The sequence below is a fragment of the Colletotrichum fructicola genome, assembly GCF_000319635.2.
Source record: "Colletotrichum fructicola Nara gc5 chromosome Unknown KSG_Nara_v1_contig09, whole genome shotgun sequence".
Classification (NCBI taxonomy): Eukaryota; Fungi; Ascomycota; class Sordariomycetes; order Glomerellales; family Glomerellaceae; genus Colletotrichum; species Colletotrichum fructicola.
In genome coordinates, this window is record NW_027094059.1 from 1,770,014 (window position 1) to 1,787,965 (window position 17,952).

The 17,952-nt window shown below is 54.2% G+C and overlaps 8 protein-coding genes across 8 annotated transcripts; 5 read left to right on the forward strand and 3 right to left on the reverse strand.

The window, feature by feature from the left end:
* Window positions 1–212: 212 nt before the first annotated feature.
* speE (Polyamine aminopropyltransferase) lies at window positions 213–2,051 on the reverse strand (the record flags this gene model as incomplete). Its single annotated transcript, XM_032029671.1, has 3 exons — window positions 213–617; window positions 668–971; window positions 1,024–2,051. The coding sequence occupies 3 exons, from the start codon at window positions 2,049–2,051 to the stop codon at window positions 213–215; spliced, it is 1,737 nt and encodes a 578-aa protein (XP_031890786.1).
* Window positions 2,052–3,165: 1,114 nt separating this feature from the next.
* Window positions 3,166–4,593, reverse strand: lgd1 (L-galactonate dehydratase; the record flags this gene model as incomplete). Its single annotated transcript, XM_032029672.1, has 2 exons — window positions 3,166–4,362; window positions 4,438–4,593. 2 exons carry the CDS (start codon window positions 4,591–4,593, stop codon window positions 3,166–3,168), a joined length of 1,353 nt encoding a protein of 450 aa, XP_031890787.1.
* Window positions 4,594–7,372: 2,779 nt separating this feature from the next.
* CGGC5_v014781 (uncharacterized protein) lies at window positions 7,373–8,137 on the forward strand (the record flags this gene model as incomplete). Its single annotated transcript, XM_032029673.1, has 1 exon — window positions 7,373–8,137. One exon carries the CDS (start codon window positions 7,373–7,375, stop codon window positions 8,135–8,137), a length of 765 nt encoding a protein of 254 aa, XP_031890788.1.
* Window positions 8,138–8,704: 567 nt separating this feature from the next.
* swi10 (Mating-type switching protein swi10) lies at window positions 8,705–10,009 on the forward strand (the record flags this gene model as incomplete). Its single annotated transcript, XM_032029674.2, has 2 exons — window positions 8,705–9,096; window positions 9,154–10,009. 2 exons carry the CDS (start codon window positions 8,705–8,707, stop codon window positions 10,007–10,009), a joined length of 1,248 nt encoding a protein of 415 aa, XP_031890783.2.
* Window positions 10,010–10,720: 711 nt separating this feature from the next.
* CGGC5_v014783 (uncharacterized protein) lies at window positions 10,721–11,550 on the forward strand (the record flags this gene model as incomplete). Its single annotated transcript, XM_066153147.1, has 4 exons — window positions 10,721–10,752; window positions 11,171–11,222; window positions 11,283–11,368; window positions 11,502–11,550. The coding sequence occupies 4 exons, from the start codon at window positions 10,721–10,723 to the stop codon at window positions 11,548–11,550; spliced, it is 219 nt and encodes a 72-aa protein (XP_066007459.1).
* A 390-nt stretch (window positions 11,551–11,940) lies between these two features.
* Window positions 11,941–13,660, forward strand: mns1B-0 (putative mannosyl-oligosaccharide alpha-1,2-mannosidase 1B; the record flags this gene model as incomplete). The annotated part of the gene is made up of 4 exons (XM_032029675.1): window positions 11,941–12,170; window positions 12,224–12,396; window positions 12,454–13,035; window positions 13,086–13,660. 4 exons carry the CDS (start codon window positions 11,941–11,943, stop codon window positions 13,658–13,660), a joined length of 1,560 nt encoding a protein of 519 aa, XP_031890784.1.
* Window positions 13,661–13,820: 160 nt separating this feature from the next.
* CGGC5_v014785 (uncharacterized protein) lies at window positions 13,821–14,057 on the reverse strand (the record flags this gene model as incomplete). Its single annotated transcript, XM_032029677.1, has 1 exon — window positions 13,821–14,057. The coding sequence occupies one exon, from the start codon at window positions 14,055–14,057 to the stop codon at window positions 13,821–13,823; it is 237 nt and encodes a 78-aa protein (XP_031890981.1).
* A 2,250-nt stretch (window positions 14,058–16,307) lies between these two features.
* cccA-0 (Vacuolar iron transporter cccA) lies at window positions 16,308–17,352 on the forward strand (the record flags this gene model as incomplete). Its single annotated transcript, XM_032029678.1, has 2 exons — window positions 16,308–16,720; window positions 16,806–17,352. 2 exons carry the CDS (start codon window positions 16,308–16,310, stop codon window positions 17,350–17,352), a joined length of 960 nt encoding a protein of 319 aa, XP_031890980.1.
* Between the last annotated feature and the right edge of the window lie 600 nt (window positions 17,353–17,952).

The window sequence follows — 17,952 nt, forward strand, 5'->3', positions numbered from 1 at the left end:
CGAACTACAAGCGCAACCGGGCTATCGAGAAGGGGAGCAAACAATCAGTCTAGTTGAAATATTCAAAGGACAGTGACTTCCGCATGAGTGAACCCGTCCGTACTTTCTCCTGCAATGTCCCCGACACAAACATATGTACAGCTTCCACAGTATATACAATCTACAGTATCCGTGAATATAGCAATCTCGCCAATGTACTCAAACCGATGTGATCACCAGTTCTCCCAGATAAATGCGGGCAACACGACACGCATGACCTCCCAGTGCCCCAGGGCGCTCTTTTCATGCCACTTGGTCAGTTGTTCAGTGGCATTGTTTCTCAGCAAGCCGAAGTCGCCATCCAGGAAATGCTTGGGTAGGACCTCGTGGCGGGGTTGCAGGAAGACTTGACGACTGCGGCTGGCGAGAAAATCTTCCTCGGTGGGCTTTCTGAAGAACAGCTTGCCGCTAGTCTTCTTGCAGAAGATGACCATGTTGGTGAAGTCCTGGCCTTCCTCCTGAATTTTCTTCTTGCTGGGGTGCTCCGATTCCCGGAAAATGCGGCACGACGGGAAAACCTCCCTGATGGTGTCGACGACAAGCTTGGGCGCCGGATGCAGGAAGTCTCCAGCATAGTTCTGTGTGGGTTTAGAAACGCGGGCCATCATGCACTAGCAGAAAAACTTACGATTGCAATAACACCGTCAGGCTTCAAAAGGGAGTTCAGGCCTTGTAAGAACTCGAGGGTGAACAACGGGACAGGCTCGGCGCCTCCAGTGAAGACGTCGTGGACGATGTAGTCGTATCTGGCACTAGGGTCGTCGACGAGCTTTGCAGTGTAGCTCACAGCATCCGCAATGACGGGAGTGTGGTTGGAAGGCAGGTCAAAGTACTTGGAAGCAAACTCGTGAACAACCGGATCGATCTCAACAATTGTGGTGTCAATGCCATGGGCAATCAGAGCACCGGGGGTTGTACCGATACCAAGGCCGCTATCTCTCGGTCAACTTCAAGTGGGGTTGGCTCTGGCGGATAGCGACTTACATGTTGAGAGCCTTAGCCTCGTTGTCAGGCACGGGATTCTTGGTCTTGACGAGGCGGACAGCCTCGAGCATGACGAAAACGCCGTAGATGGGCTCGGCAAGGATACGTCCTTTGTGTCTGACCCATTCACCGCCTAGGAGCGAGTGATCACATCTCAACACCCGATAGCCGTCCTTGATACTCTCGAGTACTGAAACATATCCGGTAATGGATTCTTTACGGTCCAAGAGAAACCAGTCGTCTGCCAGTAAGGTACTGTTGAGCGAGGCAGCTGCCATGGGAGTTAGGGCATGGGTGTTGAGCACAGCGGTGTGTAGGACAGTCGGAATAGCAAACAAGAGAAGCTTTGAGGGAGCGTAGACAGAGTATGCGGCCGCAAGCAACGCTTCCAGGCCAATGCGGGTCTGAAAAAACGATTTGCCGATATACGCCTGCAAATAGTCTCCCGACAATTTCTCCATGAACTTGAAGAGTCCCCATGATCCAAGGCCGGGACCTGCGTCGGCCAGAAACTTGGGCAACTTCGACAGGTCTGCCTTCTCCAGTTCAGTCGCCACACAACTGACGGATACCAAGATCAGAGGAAACAGAGTGACAGCCTCAGTGGCCAAAGGGCCCCAATGCGCCGTGAGAGTTGCGCTGGTCTTGTACAGGTAGAACTGGATTGCCGGAACCGTGAGAGCAATGACAGGTAGCAGTTTTGCTGTCTTGAATGGCAGTGTGCGATTCAGAAGTACGTTACCCGACCAGCCGAAGAAACACGCCACCATGACGAGTTTCGCATGATATATCGACGACGGAATCGAGCCGTAGACGGGAGAAAGCGCCAGCTGAGAGACATTGCTGTAGATAGCCGCCAATGTGAGAAGGATGGTGGTCTTGATGTATGTGGAAGCCTGCTCCTTGAAGAATTTGCCCTTAGTCTCACCCTTGGCCTTCGCTGCTAATGTCTTGAGCTCCTTCTCGAACCGCTCTGGCGTGAAAGCGTCGGAGCCGTCGGCGACGGAGACTTTAGGTTTCGGTGGCATTTTGTGCGAGGATTGGTGATGCCGTCTGAAAGCGAGCAAGGAAGCGAGAAGGTGAGTCGCGGTTGACGTGAAGATGCAGTCGGATCAAATCCGAAAGTACAGATATGAAATCGGAAGTGGAGGAGGATGAGCGTCCGGGGTCAAGCTTCGTTGGAGCTCAGCTCAGGGACAGGAGCAACCTTCAGCGGGGATTCAGTGGATAATCAGCGCGCAAGAGCAGCAATAGCAAACCTATAGAGACAGGGGGGAAAAAGGATTATCTGGCATTCAACAGCCTGCTGTTACAGCTCTCTGCTTCTCCGACTCGAGCTAAGACTTCACAAAAAGTCCAGGCCGTGTTTTGACATGCGACATGCGCTGTGGGCAGAAGGGGTTGTCTGTTGCTATCCTCGCGCGTTTTGAAACGTCTCCTCAGCCCATCCTTTCATTCACAGCAGTTTCTTTTGTGCGCCACACCGTTCCTCTATGTGTGGCTTGACCGCACGATGTATGGCGGTGCAGTCCAGCAAGCATACGGATCACTATTCGTCGCAATCAAGGACCAAAAAAAAAAAAGGAGGGGGGGGGGGGGGGGGAGGGAAAAGGGCCAGGGTCATTTAAGGACACAAAGTCCCTGCTCATTATTTCGTTATCGTTGCGGGATAGTGAGCTTCTTCGCTCATGCTATACAAGATGCCATCGTTGCCTTGCGGAATGGCTCCTTTAGCCAAACCCCCCTTTTTTTGTAATAATATCTTCCCAAAACATAAAAACAAGGATAGAAATCGCTTATTTGGGATGGTCACAAGGCATGATCTGTGCCATGCAGGATGCCATCGTTGCCCTGCGGAATGGCTCTCTTCGCCAAACCCCCTTTTCAATGCCGCAGTAACGCATCTGCCTTGCCTGATGCACAAGGACAGCCAAAGTCTTTCCTTGGGCTATGCAGGATGCCATCGTTGCCCTGCAGACTGGCCTTCTTGGCCAGACCCCTCCCCCTTTTCATGCCATTATTTCGTTAAGAAGGATGGTCAGCAAATAGCGACCATGCAGGATGCCATCGTTGCCCTGCGGACAAGTATTCGCCAACTTGACCCCTTGAATTCGACGCCGTGTGTGCCAAGACCTCGATGAATCAAATCTTCTCGCCCTCGAGGATAGGTTTGGCCTCGTCACTGGTCCACCAGCTGACACCAGATTGACCAGGGTAGCTGAATTTGTCCATGCTGTCTGCCTTCATTTCGACACTGTAGCCAGGCTCCAAGGGGGTCTGGTAGTATCCATCCTTGATGACGGAAGGATGGAGGAAGTGCTCGTGGAGGTGGTCGACATACTCAAGAACGGAGAGCTTGCCACTGACGACAACGTAGTCGATGGTGCTCAGGTGCTGGGTGTACTCTGGGAGGCCGACACCGCCGGAGTGAGGGACGATGGGGACGTTGAACTTCTTGGCCATCAACAAGACCGCGAGGACCTCGTTGACGCCACCCATGCGGCAGGCATCAATCTGGCAGATGTCAATGGCACCAGACATGAGGAGCTGCTTGAAGATAACGCGGTTCTGACACATCTCGCCGGTGGCAACACCGATGCCGTAGGGCTTGAGGGCCTCACGGATGGCCTTGTGGCCGAGGATGTCGTCGGGAGACGTGGGCTCCTCGATGAACCACGGCTTGAACTCTTTAAGCTGCTTCATGTACTCAATGGCCTCAGGCACAGACCAGACCTGGTTGGCGTCGACCATGAGGATGTTGCCGCTATCGTAACCAATGACCTCACGAGCAATGCCCAGACGTCTCTTATCTTGCTCGACACTGCTGCCCACCTTGAGCTTGAAGTGGCGGTAACCCTTGCCGAGGGTCTCCTGCAGCAGGCCCTTCATCTTGTCCTCTCCGTAGCCAAGCCATCCGGCACTGGTGGTGTAAGCCGGGACGGCGCGGCTATTCTGGGCGTCCTTGATGCGCTGAGCCTTCGTCGGCTCCTGCTCCTTGAGGAGCTGGATAGCCTCCTCGGGTGTGATGGCGTCGGTGATGTATCGGAAGTCAATGCAGCTGACGAACTCCTCCGGGGTCATGTCCGCGACGATGCGCCAGACCGGCTTGCCCAGCACCTTGGCCCAGAGATCCCAGATGGCGTTCACTACGGAGCCAAGGGCGAGGTGAATAACGCCTTTCTCAGGACCAATCCATCTCAGCTGGCTGTCGTTCACGAGGTATCTCCAGGTCTGGCCCCAGTTGGATACCAGCTCGGACAGCTTTTTGCCCTTGATACGCTCAACCAGATAGTCAATGGCTTTGCACACAATGTCGTTGCCTCGGCCGATAGTAAAGGTCTGCAGAGAAGTTCTTGTCAGCGGTTGTGTCCCTCAACTCCAAGTGTGAAATTTGGGGGGATGATTCTGACGCACCATTCCGTGGCCAGAGAATTTGGAGTCGGTCTCAAGAATGCAGTAAGCGGCCGAGTAGTCACCAGCGGCGTTCATGGCATCAGAGCCGGTCTTGTCGAGAGATGTGGGAAAGCGCACATCGCGCGTGGTCCAGCCTGTGATGGTAATTTCGGTCATGATGGCGGCTTAGGGGGGAAACTGAGATGGGAGAGGATGAAGGAGGGGAGCTGGTGAGGGACAACAGAGCAAGCGGTCAAACCCCGAGGCCATAGGAGAGAGAAATCTCGAGTTATATAGTGTCTACGAAGCAATTTCCCCCACCTAGCCAACCGGTGACCAGCAGGGACCACGACACTTTACCCCGAGTCTGGAATTGGGTCGTATGGGCTGGAGGGAGAGAGGGGGAGGGGCAGGCCGCGGCAGAGGGGTCGTGGACGTGGACGTGGAGATGAGAACGGTGCGTGGGGTCTGTTTGGTGGGGCTTCTGGCCGTAGACACCTGTGACCCCCGGCCTGAAGGCCGCCTGCCAGCGCGGGGGCAGCGCCAGAACGAACCGGCCCTGGCTCCCCCAGCTTTGGCTGCCTCTGATTGATGGAACAATTCTTCCGTCTCCTCCCCAGCCCGCGCTTGTTCGGCATCCTCTGCATGGAGATGTGTGTTGATGGTTGACCATTTTGCGGAAAAAATAATTCGTCTTCTCGCCTAGGCAAGCGGACTCAGCTCTGTTCCCCGGCATTTCGGAGACTATCGACTAGGTCAGGTAAGGTAAGCAGGAATGTACTGCACAGTAGTTTGGCTTGATTTTGTACTTCCAAGTTAGGTAGACTTGGCATCAGTCCATCTGCACGATCAAGGACCACGATAGCCGTGAGAGCCTCGGAGACAACGTGGTTTGCCGTGCGCATGTTAATCTCCGACGTCCCCTCTGATGGGCTAGCAGAGCATCTCCAGTGGCTTTACGCGACCTGCCAATATCACGTTGAAGCCAACCTAATCGCCAAGTGGCGGGTTGAGCTATCAACCGAGCCATCTTCTACTGCGGACGCGACTCCAAAGCCTGCTGGGCAGGTAGAACATGGAAGGCCGTGCAAATAGGCGGGCGAGCGGCAGATCTCGAAACCTTGTCTTAGAGATGGCGATTCGTTTAAGTCTGGGCCGGGAGGGCAAGAGCGTGTGCCGGAAGAAGCTCCGATTGTTTGCACTTCTTGGCGCACAACTACGCAGTACATTGTAGAGCCAATGGCGCTGGCGGCTTCGGTGACGGTGTCGGCCCGGAGCAATGACTCGGCGAAGACGGAACCTGAGACGGGAACTTCACAGAGAAAAGACGGAGAAGGCGAGGGTCTTGATGACATGAGCCAATCGAGTGTGTTCCGACCTTCACCAGTGAGGCCGCAGATCGACCTGATGCCGGTTCCGGGGAGACACTGTGCAGCTCCAACACATTCCCACGCAAGACTCTCAATGTTCCCCGTCCATTATCCTTCCTTCACCCAACCTAGTCGTCAGAGGCCTGTGATGATGCTGTTTGCTCTGCAACACTGATCGGCCAGCCGCCTTGCATCTTGTTTCTCGTCTGGTCCCAACTCCATCCATCATCTTACAGAGACTCCGAGCTAGGTCGTCCTGTCTTTTCTTTGGGCGAGTGCGAACTCTGTCTACCAAGGAGATCCAAAGATACCCTTGTCCGCGATCGGGGTCTTCACCCCCTCCACCAGACGCGCTGCTGCCCTGCAAACCTTGGCGACAAGTGAGCCTCGAACGCACTTTTTGCTCTGTATCCCCCGCGTCACTTCTGCAAGTGGGCGACAATGACGTGGGGACAAGGATGCATCCACCATGTCTCGGCTGCTTATCCATGCTTCTAGACCACCATATGGATGGCCTGTCGATAAGCAGTACCGCAGTACCGCAGTACTCGCGAAGGCAGTGCGAGTTTCTTCGCCTTGCCTGCGGCCTGCCTGCTTGTCATCATATCCCTGCAGCAGGTCGAGTCGAGCCACTTGTTATGCGTTGTCCGCCAAAGATGCGTCGCCCACACTCGGTTTCCCAGGTTGACTGATGTGAGCATTTGAGCTTAGCCTCTCTTCTCGTCAAATCTTGTTTTGCGCTTTCTTGCCTGGATATCCACACAACTCCATCATTGTACATGCATATCCTGTCATCCGTACGCGCGGATACCTGCACTGCTGAGCCTTCTTTCGTCTTCGCTTTCCTGCTGTCCACCACCTATAACCATCCTTCCTTCGCCTCCATACCGACATATGCATGGGACATGCTTTCTCACACACCATTCACATACGTCGGCGAACGTCATTTGCCTTTTGGACAGACTCATGACTTTTTCAGCTATGAACTGATTTCTGCATCCATCTATGAATTCAGCCAACACTTTCCTGCGCTCTCAAGATCTTCAACTATTAACAGTCCAGTCGCCCACATCCCACACCCATCCAGTCCAGGGCAGTGACATATACCGTTCTGTCATTCGCATTCCAGCTGCTACACATCACACAAAATGAACCACTCACGAGAGCCGTCACTGGCCTCGCCAGTCTCCGATTCGATCAAATTGTCAGAGCCACCACGTCTACGGAACAGGTTACGAAAGAAGTTCCCGTCACTACGTCGGCCCGCGCCTGTCGACTCATCTGCGTCAAATAAACTTACTACCGCTGTCGGACTAGTCGCTCAACAAGCCGGAACCGTCGGCCAACCTTCCTTGCGGTTATCTCCAGATCTCAGCGACTCCAAATGGCACGAATACCTACGCACGAGCAGCACACAAAAACGTTCGCCCCATCACCCCAAAGTCTCGTTCGACACTTCTGTTTCAGCAACAGTTCCAGAACTTATCCCAGAGTTAACTCATCTCACCATCAACAATTCAAAACCAAGGCCCTCGCTCGACAGCTCGCTCGCGTCGCCAACTTCTTCCATTAGCACAAGATCCAGTATGAGACGCCGCGCAAAAACACCCGTCTACACCATCGGCCAGCTTGAGAGCACCCCTGGTGCCAAAGATCCGGTCGTAATCGACAGGTCTAGCGTGGACCTGATTGCCAAGCAATATCAGGCTCTTATTGAGTCGCAAGATTCGAACTCCATCTGCACCGATACGCGATCCGATCCGCCGCCCTCGCGACAATCCTCGTACACCAGTTCTTCGTTGGCGCGGTCAACATGCAGCGCGGGAGAGGTCTCGGAGGACTTGAGACCAGACGTATATCAGTCTCCCGTCCGTACACACCGACGGCATGTCTCGGCACACTCTCCGACGTCAGATGACGGGACCTTGGTCGCCTTTGACGAAGAGGCCATATACTTCAAGCCCATGTCTTTCTCTCCCGAACCGTCATCGCCATCCTTGCCACCAACTCCACCACCAAGAAGCCGAGCCCGCGTCCAGCGCAGCTCGGAATTTCCTGCGCCAGACCACAACCTCAGCCTGCAAATCTGTACGGACCTTCTGGCGCGAGAGCTTTCGACGGTCATGATAGAACGGCCGCGGGGAAGTGGAGAGGATATCTCATCTCTTCAGATATGGGTCATGATTGAGGCGTATGAAAGACTAAGAGACCAGGTCAAGGATAAAGAAGGCGCACAACACTTGGAGCCTATGTTCGACACATGGCTGGCGGCTCTGTACGCTTTACACGACAAGCTCACAAACGACGCGAATTCCTTCCAGAGTCACTATGAAACGACAGGCGCGGACTAGCATATTCCAATGCACGGGTGATTAACGCGGAGATAGAATCCACACTTAGTTTTGTCAGTTTCTTGGGCAAGGTGAGGAAGATAGAACACCAACGAATGAATGTATACCATGAAGCTAGAATTCTTCAATCTATCGAAGTTTTCGATAATGACCCCGCGCTCATTGCAATGAGGTGGCTGCCCCCGCTGTCGATGTACACCCGTAGGTACCTTACGCAGGGGAGGTACCGAGTTGAGGGGTTAGTGGACAAAGTGCCCCCTCCCACGGTGCCGAGGACGTGCGAGGATCATCACCTGCCTACCGGGCTTACCTTGATACGTACCTACTAGGTAGGTAAGGTTACCTACCTAGTGTTAGGCCCATTCCCCCCACTGCCACCTAGGTAGGTAGGGTGGTAGGTAGCGGGGCGGAGACGCGTCGCCGTCTACTTCCGCCATCAGCCGTGACGTGACTATTCCTCATCTCTTTTTTTCTACCAGCTACCTACCTAGATAGCCGCCTCGCCCCGCCGACGGTTTTCTATCCGCCACTTCAATCGCAGCTCATCCAGACGAAATTTTGGGGGACATGGACGACGATTTCGGCGCCGACGAGGACTTTCTAGCCGCCCTCGCTTCCTCAGCTTCGGGATCTTCACGATCACACCTAGGCCCTCCGTCTCAACCTGCTCCTACTCGCTCTCGCGTACAGCAGCATACCCCCCAGAAGATCCAACAGCCGACACCCCAACGTCTAGACAGGGCGCCGCCGACCAATACGTCCAACAATAACAACAATGGCAAAGTTATTCAACCAACGCCGCAAGCCTTGCCCCAGCGAGGGTCGAGCTCTGCCATTATGGTATCCCCTCGCCAGAGAGGAAACCCAGTGCTCGCCTCCCTGAAGTCCATGCCATGGGAATATAGTGACATTGCAGCTGACTACGCTTTGGGTTTGACAACATGCGCTTTGTTCTTGAGGTTGGTCCGATACGCATTCCATGTCGTGTTTGCTGCCATCTTTCTGACCACACCCAGCCTGAAATATCATCGCCTCCACCCCGAGTACATTTACACAAGGATAAGGAATCTCCAAGGAAAATACAACCTGCGTATCTTGCTGACAATGGTCGACATACCCAATCACGAAGAAGTTTTGCGCGAGCTCTCCAAAACGTCACTCGTGAACAACGTCACTATCATCCTATGTTGGTCAGCAGCAGAAGCTGCGCGCTATCTCGAACTTTACAAGTCCTACGAACACGCCAATTTCAACGCGATCCGCGGCCAGCAGGCCTCAAGTTATGCCGAAAAGCTAGTCGAATTCGTCACCGTCCCACGAAGTGTAAACAAGTCCGATGCCGTTGCACTAGTCAGCAACTTAGGCAGCCTGAAAAATGCCATTAATGCCGATCCTGAACAGGTCGGCATCATTGCTGGATGGGGAGCTATCAAAGTGAACAAATGGATCAAGGCAGTAGAGGAACCTTTCCGAGCCCAGAAAGCCGCCAAACGCCAGCTGGAAAGGGTCGAAAGCACCGAAAACGGGAGGCCAGCTCAAGTGTCTAGACTCGACCAAGCCGTTCCTCTCGCCAGAGTCCCGCTGCGGGAGATGGAGTCAACAAGAGACTCATCCCTCGGCTCGCCAGCGACAGATAGATCGACAAGCGCCCAGGAGAAACGGCCTGCACAGCGCCAAAGGAACATTGCGGGCCCGGATGAAGATGATGAAGAGGCAATGATTGCAGCTGCTATTGAGGAGTCCAAGCAGACTGCGCAGACGCATGCAGAAGCACAGACCCGGGCGAAACAATCAACCAGTCAAAGTAACAAAAACGATGCACTTCCTGACGGAGTAGCGGCTGCGCTCGCCAAGCTGAGAAAGCAGGGCTGAGCCATCGAATCCAAAGCCTCAAGGACGGCCCGTACAAGTTGCCGATATTCAAGGCAAAGCTTAATCGACTGACACAAGCATGGTTCGAACCTGGAGGGAAATCCACCCATCGCATTTTGTTAGCGTTGCAAGAGGATATCCTCATGTGCATCAAACCCGGAAAAATCCTGACTCGCGGCGGCGTCTCTGCAATGCAAGCCAACTGATGAGCGGGAGAGGCGAGAAATAACGTTCACGACGACAAGATGACCCAGAACCCGTCGTCAAGCCAATCAGGGCCAGGCTGATAACAAAACCGACTCGCCGTTTGCTCATTAGACGCAGGGGCCAGTCAGGAGACGCGCTGCACTTATGGACGGGACATTTTGATGCTACTTGGGACCATCCCACGCCATCCACAACGTTTCACGGAGCAGGTGGGGGGAAGTCTGGTGTTCCATTCTGTTCGCCCAATGCGGGGGAGCCAGGACGCTTCCGCAGGCACCGAACTCAACCAAGTTGGAGATGATGATCGTCACAGATGCGCTTATGTCTCTTCCAATGGCACCTTCTGACCAAGTCAAGTGGTTGATATTTGACGGACTGTTATGTTGCTGGCCGCTACGCCGCGTCCGCTTGCTGGTGATGTGGGAGGCTTTTGCAATATTGGTGTCTGGCGAGCAACTAGTGCCGTCGCTCCTCCTTTACCGTACATGAAAAGAGTTGCACAACATGCGTCAAAGCCAAGAAACAATCAGCTGGCAGTATGTTCATTAGAAGGTTAGCAGCCAAGGGTTCTGGCGTTAAACGGCAATGTTGCGCCGGGTGCAACGGCAATAGGCGCATGTGGATGGTTGCAGTCCTGTCTCTTCGCCGTTGTTGCCAAGAAGGTGGCCAGAGTCAATTGCAACTCCAGGGCCTTGGGAGTTGTACTGGACCCCGCTGGGGCGATGGCGACTGGACGATGCAGGTGGTGAGGCCCCCAGGAGACAGGAGGCTCGGAGGCTCGGGCATTAGGCTGGGCCTGCCTTCACCTGCATTTCTTTTGCGATCTTGTCCTCTATGCAACGCGACTCTGCATTTAGCTTTGGGTTGCACTGGCAAGGGGGTTTTCTCAACCACTGCTCCGCACGTGCCTGATTCAGCAAAACCAGTCCGTGCCTGATGACTTTCTCACTTCAGGGCGAGCGACCAACTCGGCAAGATCTGCTCTGCGCGTGTTGCTGCCAGTCATGTACGCCGACCGACGGACTTGGCTCGCGTGATGGCGAACTACCCTCTAATCGCTTTGCAGCCCTACCAAAGTGCAACCCTGGCGTGGATGATGCGAATGTATCGTGTTCATCTGGAGCTCTGCGTGCAACCTCGCCCTGTTGAGGGGTGGGTAGCATCGAGAAGAACGGCCGATGCACGACACAGAGAAACTGGAGAAACGCATCATCATGCGGGCTAGCGATTCCCGACTGATTAGCTAGGGATTGGAACTTTGGCAATCAAAAACCACAACGTGCAGGAAGAAGAAGCAGGAGAAGCAGGGGCGCAGCGGAACGTCCAGACCATGAGACAAGGGTAGGCACAATCACAATGTCCGGGGACTCTGGACGAGAAACAGAGTTTATCCAGTCTCCTTGGGTTGTACCAGAATCAACCGATTTCTTACGGGTTGCAGTTGCATGATCCCAACCTGCCCCGGCCACTCATTCGAAATTTTATTAACTTTCCGCGCTCCTGCTCATGATTCCTTTGGCGCTGGTTCCCTCTCTCCGCGTGCGTCTTATATCTTGACTCCCTCTTTCCCGCGTCCTCAACCACTGCGCATCCTACCTCCTCACTTTCGTCCGTTGCCTACCTCACCTTGGCTTGGATGTCCCTTTGGACTTTGCGTACGGTGCTACTACTGCGACTGTCCCCAGGCATCATCTGTACTCGTCAGAGACCTCTCTTTGGATACAATGCGTCTTTCACGCTCCGGAAGCATATTGGCCTTCGCCGGGCTTCTTGCCCAAGCGTCGGCCAGCCCGCAAAGCTCAGTGCAACCTGCTGCGACTCCCAACTATACGAACCAGCCAGACAGAGCCAACGCTGTGAAAGAAGCTTTCCAACGTTCGTGGGATGGCTATCGCAAATTTGCGTTCCCGAATGACACGCTGAAGCCGGTCTCCAACACGTTTGAAAACGACCGGTAAGTCTCGCGCTCAGTCCTGCGCAAGACTGTTGCTGATATGTCTGCTGTAGAAACGGATGGGGCGCCAGTGCTGTTGATGCTTTGAGTACGGCCATCATCATGGAGAACAAAGATATCGTTGGGCAAATTCTGGATTTCGTACCGACAATCAACTTTGACGTGACATCCACCGAAGTGTCGGTTTTCGAAACAACCATCCGATATCTGGGTGGTCTGCTGTCAGGTAAATCCGAGCTCTACAATCGCCGCTCGCGTGGTTCCCGGCTAACTGAAAGTCCAGGACACGACATGCTGAAGGGCGTTCTGAGGGACGTTGCTTCCAACTCAGCAGGTGTGGATGCGCTGCTTACCCAGGCGAAGAAACTTGCGGACAACCTCAAGGTGGCATTTGATACCCCGTCCGGAGTTCCAGACAACATTCTTGTCTACGATCCGAAGCCTCGCAAGAACGGTTCTAGCACCAACGGCATTGCGACCATCGGAACACTCGTCCTAGAGTGGACTCGGCTTAGCGATCTTACAGGCGACACACAATACGCCAACCTGTCTCAGCGTGGCGAGGACTATCTGCTGAAGCCCAATGAAGAGGTGTTTCCTGGTCTGCTAGGCACGGATGTCTTCATCTCCAATGGAACATTCGCTGATCGTAGTGGAGGTTGGAATGGTGGCACCGACAGCTTCTACGAATATCTCATCAAGATGTGGGTGTATGACCAAAAGCGCTTCTCTCTTTACAAGGACCGCTGGATTGCCGCCGCCGACTCTTCAATCAAGTTTTTAGCTTCGAACCCGTCAACGCGTCCTGACTTGACGTTCTTGGCTGCCTACACCAACGCCCAGCTGAGGTTTGTTTCGACACACTGTGAGTTTCTCGACCCGATCGAGGGCAACTATTGCTGATCTTCTCGACAGTGGCATGCTTTGATGGAGGCAACTTCATTTTGGGAGGTCTCGTTCTCAAAGAACAGAAGTACGTCGATTTCGGTATCAAGCTCACAGAGGCTTGCCGTGAGACGTACAAGCAGACGGCCACCCGCATCGGACCTGAAGTCTTCCGTTGGTTTGAGGACAAGCCCGGCATTAACACCACCTTGAACCCGCAACCACCCGCCAACGACACGGAGTTTTACAACCGAGCCGGATTTTGGATTAGGAGTGATGGTGGTTCGTATGTGCTTCGACCAGAAGTCATTGAGAGCTACTACTACGCCTACCGCGCTACTGGAGATTCCAAGTATCAGGACTGGGCCTGGGACGCTTTCCTTGCCATCAACAAGACTTGCAGCGCCGGCAGCGGTTTCTCATCCATTACGAATGTGAACGATCCCAAGGGAGGGTCCTTCGATGACTTCCAGGAGAGCTTCTGGTTTGCAGAGGTAATGAAGTACAGCTACTTGATCCAAGCTACGGACGCGAAAGTGCAGGTAGATGTGGCGGACAACAAGTTCGTGTTCAACACGGAGGCCCATCCGTTCTCTGTGGCTTAGCATGCGTGCGGGTGTTGACAGAAAGAAGCGGCAGGCCAGTCATTAGATAGATATCACGAACAGGGGTGCAATATCACTAGTCGAAATGAATACCCAACAGCAATACAGGTACAGGATTTCCTTGAAGCCATCTGTGCCTAAGCTACCGGTGACACATGCTTCATGAGCCACCATCTCTCTTGGCATATTCTTCCTCCATAGCCTCCTCGTAAAGTCGATCGGCTTCGAGCTCAGCCTCCGTCTTGGGACGTGTGGTGCCGGCCCCGATATTTGCGCCTGCCCCGGTGGCCGCCTGCGACGCCTCTTGGCTTCGGGCCGCAGCGGGCTGGCTTGACTGCTGCTGAGAAGAAGACTCTTCAGGGACGTTGGGAACGCCAAGCTTGAGGGGAAGACCCATGATGATATTGAAGATGCGTTGCGACAAAAAGCACGAGTTCGCGGACGGCGGTAAATGCTGCAAATGGCAAACAACGTGATGTGTGTATTGGACAGGATTTTCGGATATTTTGTAATGAGAAGGGCAGGCCGAGGGTCATTATTACGGAATAGCAGGTGGCGAACGGTTCACCCGACCGAGATGACAACCTAGCTCGCGTCCAACCAGAGTCGGAGCCGAAGTTTCGCGCCGACCCGCCTGGGCCCAAGGCAGGACTCAAATGCCATCCATCCCCCAGTCTCCGTAGTGGGTGCCACACAACTGGGCGTGTGTAAGACGTAGCTATGGTTCGACATGGTCATTGTCGTTCCCGTGGGCCAGGACCGTTCATCAGGTTTTCACTCTAGGGGACCCAAGTTTGGAGCGCAAGCCGCTTCAGACAAAACACAGGAAGCGTCCCGCGGAATGCTAAAGCGTGCTATGGAAACTTTGTCCACAGGGACATGGCCGGCAGCAATTGAATGTTGCGACGTCAAAGCGCAGCAGCAGCGCAATGCTTGAATCGCTCTTATTTTGCACATCAATTGCGAGACTTGTGTAGGTAGGGAAGTTGTCTGCTCTACGCGGCCGTATTTCCTGCCTATACTTGAGGACGACGACGGCAAAATGACAACAATAACACCAATACCACGATGAATACAATAGAGGGTAAATGAAGCCACAGGAAAAAAGTCGCCATGGCAAAAGGAAAATAGGCAGTCTCCCAAACAAGAAATGCAGACGAATTCCGCGTGTGTCTAGTTTTGCTTGTTCCAGGTGCTTAGGATGTCCATCGAGGAGAAGGCACCTCCATCAGATATCAGATGTCAGGTGACGATGGTGAAGACGGCAAAGGAATTTTATTGCATCATGGGCAGTCTCTCTTCTGGAGCAACGTCATTCCAGGGTGACGAAGCCCTTGTGAAGCCTGGACTCCACGTAACAAGATGGCTTTCGATCTGGGCGGGGTTTTGCGTCGGAGAAGACGGAGACGGCCTTAACGGCCAGACAGCCTGTAGGGAAGCGTTACCTGTATGTATGTGCAAGGCCGTTTTTGTGTTCGCCTTTGGTCGTGAGCCAGTCAAGCACGCCGCATTTCAATTCACCGCGCCGAGCCCCGAGCGGAGCTGCGTGGGAGTCGGACATCGAGACGGCAGCCTTGCTCAGCGGTCACTGATTTTTCCTGCTTGTGTTTCCTCCTCCGACCGCCATTGAAATCTTTGCACTCTGGAGCTTGTCAGGCGGCCAGGCCTGCTGGTCTCTCGGCACCAATACCGAACGGGGGATACCACAAAAAAGTAAACGCCGGGACGCCGTCCGTGACCTCCCGGAGGGTCGGAGGGTTGGGCAGGCCAATCAGTGGGAGGCAACATGCTTCTACAGACGCCAAAAGGGGCAACTTGACAGAACCTTCGTGCGAGCCCTGCGCAAGCGCAGCGCGGACCCCCAAGTCAGCTCCCGAGAAAGCAGCCTGTGGTGACGGAGGAGAGGGGTGGGAGGAAGCTGGGGGGCGCTCCCGACCCAATCACCATCCTCAGGATTCTGCTTAGAGAACCAGCCAAGCCAATCAGGGAACGTTTAATGATGCTTACTCGTCTGAAGGGTAACCCGCTGCACACCAAGCCCTGCAGATGGGGGACGACCAGGTCCAGGCCCCAGGTCCTCGATGGGTCTGAGGGTCTCATTGAGAGACCTGTCGACGAACAAGAGTCCAAAAAATCGTCTGTGAGTGAAAGGGCCAAGCTTGTCTTCTGTTAGCTTGCCAGGGGGCTAGGAAGTTACCAGTTCGTTGCCCGGGTTCTTCTGGTTTTTCTTTATATCCCACCCGGGTAGCGAAGCTTGTGGAAAGCATGTAGCATAGGAATGTGACTTGTATTAAAGACACCAGAAGCCTGTCTCGTCTCAGATTGTTGGCACTTGCCTAGATCACCACTCGCGACTATACACCCCAGACAGAATCTAAGCAAGGCATAGGAAAGAAAACAAACAAGTCAGCTTTTCCGCTTGTCTTATTACCCCAGACTTTCTCCTCGACGCCGCCAGCTTCTGGCGTCACCCCAGGCGGACAATAAATTCAAAGCGTCCATCATCTTGCCTCCTTGACGGAAGAGACAGGCCTCGATCCCTCAGGATCTGACGGAGAGCAGAGTTATTGGACTCTCTGGCTACAAGACCTCCTCTTCTCAGGACGCTCTTGGGAGCAGGCCAAAGATAGCCGAACGAAGCTTCATCATGGGTCTCGTCACACTGAAAAACCTCCTGTTCGGGCGCACACAGGCTCCCGCCCGCAGACCGGTCAACGAGCGCGCAGAGAGCACATGCTCTGACGATACCATCGCCGAGGGGGATCTTGAGAGACAGCCTCTGCTGGGTGCCAGGACAGCATCGACGGCGACGATGGCGACAATCACATCTACGAACTCCACAGCCTCCGAGAGCGACTCTCGCCGCTTCCGCATCGATGCCCGTGTCATCTCCGATGCTACTATTGGTCTGTCTGACGGCTTGACGGTGCCATTTGCCCTTACAGCTGGTCTGTCTGCGCTAGGCCAGACCAAGGTTGTCATCTTCGGAGGTATGGCCGAGCTGATTGCCGGGGCCATCTCCATGGGTTTAGGTGGTTATCTCGGAGCCAAAAGCGAGGCGTGAGTCCCTGCTCTCCCCCGGCCTGTTGTCCAGAAACAATATCCATTCCTCTTCCTACATGATGCTAACGTTGTCTTTCCGCAGCGCTTCCTACAAGGAAACCCTCAACGAGTGTACCCGCCTGACGCAAGATGATCCGAACCTCGCCCGCGCTCAGGTCCGGGAAGTTCTCGAACCCTACGACCTCCCTAAACACACTCTCGAGGAGGTGACGGACCATCTCTCGACTTCGCCCCGTCTCATCGACTTCCTAATGCAGTTCCATCATTGCGAACAAGAACCGGCCTCGAACCGCGCCTTCGTCTCGGCGTTGACCATTGCTGCCGGCTACCTTCTGGGCGGTCTTGTTCCCCTGTTCCCCTACTTCTTCGTTCCCTCCGAGGACGTCTATCTCGCCCTCTACGTGTCCGTCGCCGTCATGGCTGTCGCTCTCTTCGCCTTTGGTTACGTCAAAACTTGCATCGTCTCTGGCTGGCAAGGCTTCCGCGCTGTGCGGCAGGCCGTGGTCGGTGGCCTGGAGATGGTTGTTGTGGGCGGTGCCGCGGCTGGTGCAGCAATGGGGCTCGTCAAGGCGTTTGATCAACTCGCGCAGTCGGATGATGTGTCGGCGCTGGCGAGTAGAATATTGTGATTGCCCGTTCCTTTTCCTTTCATCTCTTTATCTTCTCTAAACCCCCTTTGGCCGACCACATTTGAAGTCTGTACGGGGTCAATCATGTGTAATGTGAACTTTGGATGGGATAGTCAGGACAAGTCTCTGTGTCAATCAGGTTGAAAATTCTCTTATGTTGGTTTGCATTGTTCGGCGTTGCGCGGAGCCCTGGTCCAGGTTAGACGACACCTCAGCATTGGTGGCAGCGGTTGGAAAAGGCGTTGGGGTCAAAGACTCCCGTAAGCTATATCAAGTTGCCGGACAATCGGGCCAAGCAGAATACCACTCTATTTTCGAGACGAGATGCCTGCCTTCCGTCTGAATGAACGTGTGAGAGCGCCGAGTACATACAAAACGCTCGTCCGAAAGTTGTTACTCGACCTCGTGCCTACTGGAACAAGACACTGACTCCACCATTGTGACAGTGACAAGTACACAAAAGTCGCAACAAGCCCGGCCCACGCGACGCAAAGCCCTGCGCCCACATCGGAGAGAAATGTACTATGGGTGCTGACAGGTGCAGTGCAACGAAAATCATGTCTAGTATTAGCCAAGTGCTTATTCGCACCCATTGTCACG